We start from the raw sequence: 7,703 nt of genomic DNA, 5'->3' as shown, positions 1-7,703 counted from the left end.
CACTGGTTCGTATCCAGAAACTTGACCAGGCTCTGGCTTGTACCTAGGGACTGGACACAAGCATTGGTTTGCAACCAGGAAATGGAAACAAGCACTGTTAGGTACCCAGGAAATGGACACAAGCACTGGTTCGTACAAAGATATAGACACAAGAACGGGTTTGTTCACAGGAAATTGTAAACACTGGATTGCAACCAGGCAATGGATACAAACACTTGTCTGTCCCTAGGAAATGGACATTAGCACTGGTGTGTACTCGGATAATGGACACAAGCACTAGTATGTACCCAGGAAATCGAAGCAAGCACTGGTCTGTACCCAGGAAATGTACTCAAGCACTGGGTTGTACCTAGGAAAGGGACACAAGCACTGGTTGGTATACTGAAAATTGCCACAAGTGTTCGTTATACCCAGATAATGGACACAAGCACTGGTTTCTACCCAGCTAATGGGCAAAAGGACTTGTTTGTCTCAGGGAATTGACACCAGCACTGTTTTCTACCAAGATAATAGACACGAGGACTGCTTTTTCTCAGTAAGCGGTCACAAGCAATGATTTGGACCAAGGAAACGGACAAAACGATGATTATTACTCGACCGTTCGATAACGAAAATGCGATAATACGAAGTACGATATTGATTATGCGATGTTCTCTCATGTTTACACCATCGTACTGTCGCATTTTAACCATCGTAATATCGTAATATCACATTTTGTTATCGTATTAGAATCTTACTATCGCCTCTTCATCAACGTATTGTCGCTGTATCTTCATCGCCTAATAGTTTCCGTAGAGACGTCTTTTGAAAAAGAATTTCAAAGTAAATCTTACATTTATTAATAAACAAATATAAAACAGATAATGATAATAATACTTTGTTAAGAATAGAGTTTAATGGATATTCAAATAAATGTGAACATGTACACGCTCTTATTACATTTGGTAAACATATTTGAAAGTTTATTTCCAAAACAATACTTTATCCCATATATGACGATATAGCCTAACAAAAATACGCCCATTGCATAAGTAATTCCTATGTGTTATGATGATTTTAAGCTGTGTAATGAATGAATGGTGACCTTTTCGGAACAGGATCTTTAATTGGGAAATCGTGTAATTCTATTATTTTGAAAACAGATGGTGCATTATTTGTGTCAGAAAGTAAAGAGATGCGATTTCGAATTTGAGAAATGTCAGTATGACTGCACTATTATCTTAAAATTGTGAAAATGAATGTATTGCTAATAGTGAGCTTAGTGAAAAATAACTGACACTTTGTATGGTGATACAGTTAAGATATAGTATTTTCATATAAGTTAATTATGACATAAGTGAAAATGGAAGCATGCGACATTAGAGTGTATTAAAGCCATGCATATAGTAACATATACTATGATAAAACAATTGTGCAACACATGTACAAGTGAAAGTGAATATCGTGAATAGAGCTTAATATGTATGCGATAATTTACAGTGAATTTCACTTTTGCGACAGTCTAAAGTGACACTTTATTGACTTAAGTATAGTACCATAGTGATAAACAATCAGTGATCTTATTTAAGTGAACATTATCAGGCTACATGTTGTATAAAACTTTGGTTAGTAAATATTGACAATAGCTGAAGTGAAAATTGAAGACAGTGACAGTGAATATGAATTATAACATCAGACATTCACCCATCCAAGGTAAACCATGTTTTGTGGCGTTGATGAAGAAAACAAAATATGCTGGAATAGCTACATGTTTGAGCTGGAGATACTTATGGTTGGAGAAATGTTTTGTGAAGAAATATTTTATGGAATAAAAAGTATCTTCAATGACCGAGAGTGTTAGATTATAAGTATCTCCCATGGTCGAGAGTGTAAGATAGGTTTATCCAGACCCAAGCGTATGGTGTTTTGCGGAAACGAGGTTTACCGAGTTTCCGCGAAACACCTTTCACGAGGGTTGGGGCTAACATAGCTTGCACGAGCGGCTATGGTAGATGCTGTTTCTCCCTTCAGTTAAACAAAATAAAGTAAAAATGTATTTTTGCTGAAACTCTTCTGTGGGTAGTGAAAAAAATGCGTATAGATATGTGATAACTTATGGGTGTCATGAATTCAGACTAGTATGTTTAATCGGTCTTTAAATAGTTCTGAGGTGAGTGCAGCATCTTTTCATGAATGGTGCGTGAAACGTAATGATGGTGCCATTTAATGAATAAACATTCAAAATATTGCCAGAAGAAAAGGTTACTATGATGCTCCAGACTAGAGTCTTCAACAAGGGAGGTAATTACAATGTGATGACCATTAAAAAGGAGTTCCATACGGGTACTTGTTGATTTTTTTAAATTTCTAGCATGATTAAATTTTGGATCTACTTATATGAGGTGGGAGATAGGTTCACCCCAACTAAAGCGTAGAATTTTAAGTGGTAACGAGGTTTACCGAGTTTCTGCAAAACACCCTGCGCGAGGGTTGAGATGAATCTTACACGAGCGGCTATGATGGATGCTTTTTATCCCACCTCAGAAAAAATAATTTGGATATAAATATTGCCACAAGACAAGGTTAGGGACGACGGTATTCAACAAGGAAAGTGATTGTGTGATCACAATAAAAGGAGATCCATACGGGTACTTATTTCATCTTTTGGATTATTGGAAATTTAGGTAAGAGTTGCGAAGATTAGAAGCTGACATGAAAGAGGAAGAGAAAATATGAAAGTGACCCTTTCTTGATGTAAGATACGACTTATGAATATAATGGCTACTAAAACTTATATTAAAAACAAACATGAATAATGTTGTAATTACATTTAGTTCAACGTTGATTATAAGGCATTATAACAACAAAAAACGACTTATGAATAGAATGGCTACTAAGACATATATTAGACACAACAATGTATACTGTTTTAATTACAAGTAGTTCAGCGTTTATTTTAAGGCATTATAACAACAAAAGTGTGATTTTAAATTGAATGATTTGGCGTTTATGATCCTGCTGCCTCGATCAGTTGGATCGCCAGACGGTTTCTCATGTTATCATTTAGAAAGCCTTCAACGAAAAATAAGCTCCTTTTTAGTCATGATTAAGTTCCATTAAATGAGGTAATGCGCGCTGGCACTTTTTGTTGTTGTACTATACTATAAAATAATTAATATCTATACTCAAACAACGCACTATAATCGAAGTAACAATGTCAAATAAACACGGACTGTATTCGCTTAAACTAACCGAAGAATGTCTTTGAGCTCAAAAGTTGGTCAACAGATTTGAAGTCGGCAGTTATGCAGTTGATTTGGAAGACACTATTCTCGATTTTGTAACAGCCGAGGACATCTGGAAAAGAAATATTTTGTATAGTGAGTAAATTTGCTGTTATAGAACTATAGTGTAGTTACTATTACTGTGCGTTTCAACGTTGTTATTAAACGTCGTTTTTATATTTAGTTTCCACAAAATATTGTCGTTTTCTACGTTGTGATAGAAAAAAAAGATTTCTTTGAAAGGTATACAATCACGCTACAATATTTTCATATTCCATCATTTTGTTCTCTATAAAAAAATTAAGTCGAACCCCGTTTGCCCGATTTCGCTTGCTCGAATTCCTCGTAGGTTGGAACTAGATGTAAAGGACCAAATAACTTGTACTGAAGCTAAACAATCCCTCTCGCCTCAATTTGTTCAAGGCTCGAGGATTTTTGTGCTTTTTTTTTCGCCAACGGGATTCGACATATAAATGAAAGCTACAGGGGCTTACACAGCAAACCTAGGCAGAGATTCCGACCAAAGTGCACGTGATCAAGACGCTGTTTCTAAACAACTGACCTTGTAGTATTCTACTATAATCAGTGTCAGAATTCCTTCAACATGAATAGATCGTCTACATATTAAATTGCAATGTGCTGTCCCCTAATCAATCCTCTTTGTTTGTTATTAGCTTTTGTAGTGAGTCTGTATGTGTATTTTCAAATATTGATTGCTTAGATAAGTGTTACAATATAGATCCAAGTAGAGGAACTCGATTTGTTGATTGCTACTGTTACTAATCAAGATTATTAAGTTTGCAATTATATTGGCATGCTGTGTACGTTTGCTAGCAAAATATGATTAATCCAATAATTATACCAATTTCATTTCAGAAGCATTCGGTTCCACCTTTGATGAAAGCCACCTCGTACGCCTGGTTTTGAACGCGTCCTGCACCTTCATCAAAGACACAAAAATGATTTTAACCTGCATGGAATGCATACTTTTGATAGATATTTAAACCCTTTATTGTTGGTGTTTGAACAAACAGTGAACTTAACAGCCTCAGATCAGAAAGAGTGAAATAGGCAGTATATTACAAATTTTATCAAAAAAATTATATTCTAGAAAATATCTGGTTAAAAACAAGTAAGTTAACGTTTTCCACACATGACAATTCAAACGTCTTTCTTTGATAATTTGCCCAGTGAGTTGTACTGCAGATGAATATACAAGTAAGTGCATTTCATAGCAATTTAAAAAACAATATTCTGCTATTTTAGACCTGTATATAGATAATAAAATAGTGAAACTTCATACTTTCCTATCCAGTATGCACTGAACTATAAAGATAAGGGCTCCCTGAAAATAGAAATGAAAATACCAACTACAAAAAAAAACATATTTTAAAGCAATGAAACAAAACGACATGGACAATCCAAAGATTAAGATGATACTTAAGATGATTTTCGTTCAATGACGCATTGCTTATAAACCAAACTTAATGGACGAAAAACAGAAAACACAATATTATCAAGAACCTATTGTCAACGCTTAGAACGTTTTGCTAAATGATTTTCCGTGATTATCTCGAGCTAGCCGTTAACCCATAGACTGTTTATTTCTTTTAAGCGTTTATTTTCTAAGAAAAACATACATTTTGAAAACCGGTTTACCTGCAGAATGTCGTGTATGTTTAACTGTATACTGTTTTATGTGTTACTAAACCTATTGTATATATAGCTATTGCCAGTTGTACATGTTTTATAGACTACTGAACGTGCACATGTAGACTGTAGTAAGTGTATCTTCAGAATATAGTGTACCTGTAGCTGTTACCAGTTGTACATGTTATTATAGACTACTTTACGTGTACATGTCGACTGTTGAATGTGTATGTTCAGAACATAGTGTACATGTAGCTGTTGACAGCTGGACATTAAAGACTACTCTACGCGTACCTGTGGACTTTTGTACGTTTATTTTCAGAGTGTAGTGTACATGTAACTATTGGCGGTTGTACATGCTATTTAGACTACCGTGTGTTATCTGTATATTGTTGTGTGTGTTCCTGTACATTGTTTTACGTGAACCATTCGAAAAGTGCTCCTGTATATAGTTGTGCATGTTCCAATGGTCTTGTTGTATGGCTTACTATAGAAGTTGGTTCGAGTACCTAAAGATTTTTTATGTCTACCTGTTGTACCTGTTGTACGTTTACATACATACTAGTGTACGTGCACCATTATACTGTTGTAAGTGTAGACTGGTGTACGTATATTTGTAGGGAGGTACAGGTACCTGCATGATACTGTTCGTGTAACTGCAAAATACCTGCGATATAATGTACCTGTAGATTGTTGAATATGACAAAGAGGTATTGAAACACGACAGTTTCTCTGATGACAGCGAACACTCCGAACAGCCAAGTGCTCCCGAAAACTGGCAGCAAGACACACATGCTCCGTGTCCCGGTCCTGTAATAGATCACAACTATAGATTGTCAGTTCGGAAAGGTCACGCATTTTGAGTTTTGAAATGCACTCGTTTTTCAAACTATTTTTAATGCAATCATTTAATTATTACGCGCAATTGGCGAATCATTTTTAAGTCCTCTTTCGCAGCACACTATTCAAGATCTTTGACATTAACCGACACTTTTTATTGCACTGCAGTTGAGTTTTCTATTTTCATTTTAACCCCACCAAAACGATAGTGCACCTGGTATTTCCTACAATATCAATAATCAACACATTCGTATAAAAATATTTGTAGATTAATTTGTACGACCAAACATATTCCATGGCAACCATCAAATAAAACGTTTAGCATTGATATTTAAGACCGGTAAAAGGTTAAATTTGGTGACACATATTGTGTGTTATTCCGACAAGCTAAGCTAAGTTTAACAGAACTTTCTTTGATAATACTGGATTATTTGCCAATTCTGAACGATTAAATATGGAAAAACGATATTATTTACATATTCAATTCATGAACATCAAAATAAATACAGCAACGTAATAAATAAATGAACTTTCTTCATTTTGTCAGCAATTTCTTTCTTCGACATGATGGAAGTTCCAAACAGACTTTTGATGACAGCAACCGTGATAAGTTAACCTATAACAGAAATAAAATATATAATTTCATGAAACCAAAAGAGAATATTGAATAAACAGTCGCTCATTTAAATATACAACTTATTATGTAATTTAAAATTAATTGACCAAAAATAAAGCTATTACTGATACTGAATGTATATAAATCAAATGAGTATATAGTTTTAAAGGCCATTAAATGGTATTTATTAAAGGGTCAACGTAGACATACTGTTGATATATTAACATTACTTTTCTATGTAATGTTTACATTTCAACTAAACGAAATCTGAACTCATAATAACGACCAGTCAAGTCCGAGTCTAAACTCAGACTTAGTAAATTACGTTAATAAAAAATCAAGAATTATTTTAATTCAATTCATTTTACAAAAATAAATGATTATAATTGTACAACCTCAAATACTTTATTAATCAAAGTATTGACGTTTAATGCTAAAGGATGGTATTTCTACAATACATGTGAAGTATCAATGTCTATAGTGCTAAAGAAATTGACATTTTCACCCCTGTGACTTTGACCTTTGGCCCAATGACCCAAAATTGTACCTGGGTAATTTAGTTAATATGTTCTTACAATATGACTCCTGATCTATATAAGTGACATAGGCTGTTTTTTGTATGACGTATTTGTATGAACACTTTCACTATTGTTCTATTTCTTTTAAATGTTACACGTTACTCATTCGATTTTGCTTTGAGGGGGGTAAATGTGCAAAACTGATTTTTTCACACGTATTTGTGACGTATTCGTCTATTTGAAAAATACGGTTCAAAGGAGCTCTAAAATAGAGAAGTAAAAAAAGTAGAACATTGAAACCCGATGTTAAAGGCATTGCTTTTTGGAGTGAATGAAAAATATACATAATAATTATATACTTATGTATATAAAACCGTTGGAAAATATGGCTTTAAGTCTAAGGTAAAATAGTTCCGGATACCATTTTTTGGTAAGTGCTTTTAAGATATGTAAAAGCAATCTTAAATAATGCATTTGAACTTCCGTAAATATGCAACTTTTTGCTGATCGTATGGAAACATTTTAAGAACATACGGTTTTGCCGTTAAACATTTTGTCTAAAATACATAATTATAACAAAGTATATTGTATGTTGTTCAAATTATGATACACCTTCATCGTTGCCTTTCATAGTTCGTTGACATACAATAAATTTACACAACATTGATTGCATAAAGTCGAAATCTGTAAATCAATTAGCGGTTCTATAGTTTTTATTTTTGAAACGAGGCATAAGAATTTTCTTATTTTATCAGTTAGACCCCTTAAGCCGGTTCCCGGTAAAACATATTAAACAACTGAATGAGTCAATAACTT

General features: G+C 33.9%; 1 protein-coding gene across 1 annotated transcript; it reads right to left on the bottom strand.

Annotated features, from left to right (window-relative positions):
• Nucleotides 1-1,972: 1,972 nt before the first annotated feature.
• On the bottom strand, nt 1,973-5,713 carry LOC128236170 (adhesion G-protein coupled receptor D1-like). Its single transcript, XM_052951057.1, has 4 exons — nt 5,597-5,713; nt 4,567-4,608; nt 4,126-4,203; nt 1,973-3,336 (listed from the first exon to the last, which is right to left on the bottom strand). Exons 1-4 carry the CDS (start codon nt 5,705-5,707, stop codon nt 3,283-3,285), a joined length of 285 nt encoding a protein of 94 aa, XP_052807017.1. The 5' UTR covers nt 5,708-5,713; the 3' UTR covers nt 1,973-3,282.
• Between the last annotated feature and the right edge of the window lie 1,990 nt (nt 5,714-7,703).

The sequence above is a fragment of the Mya arenaria genome, chromosome 5 (genome assembly GCF_026914265.1).
Source record: "Mya arenaria isolate MELC-2E11 chromosome 5, ASM2691426v1".
Taxonomy (NCBI): domain Eukaryota; kingdom Metazoa; phylum Mollusca; class Bivalvia; order Myida; family Myidae; genus Mya; species Mya arenaria.
This window is presented reverse-complemented; position numbering and strand designations above follow the sequence as displayed.

What these genes read in the sequence shown, in the direction of transcription:
- LOC128236170 (XM_052951057.1), bottom strand. Translation starts at nt 5,707, where the DNA reads ATGTGTGTCTTGCTGCCAGTTTTCGGGAGCACTTGGCTGTTCGGAGTG. An exon ending in TCATATTCAACAATCTACAG is followed by an intron (nt 4,609 to 5,596) that starts GTACATTATATC and finishes TTCTATTTTCAG; the next exon opens with GGAGCCCTTATCTTTATAGT. An exon ending in ATGCTTCTGAAATGAAATTG is followed by an intron (nt 3,337 to 4,125) that starts GTATAATTATTG and finishes TTTCTTTTCCAG; the next exon opens with ATGTCCTCGGCTGTTACAAA.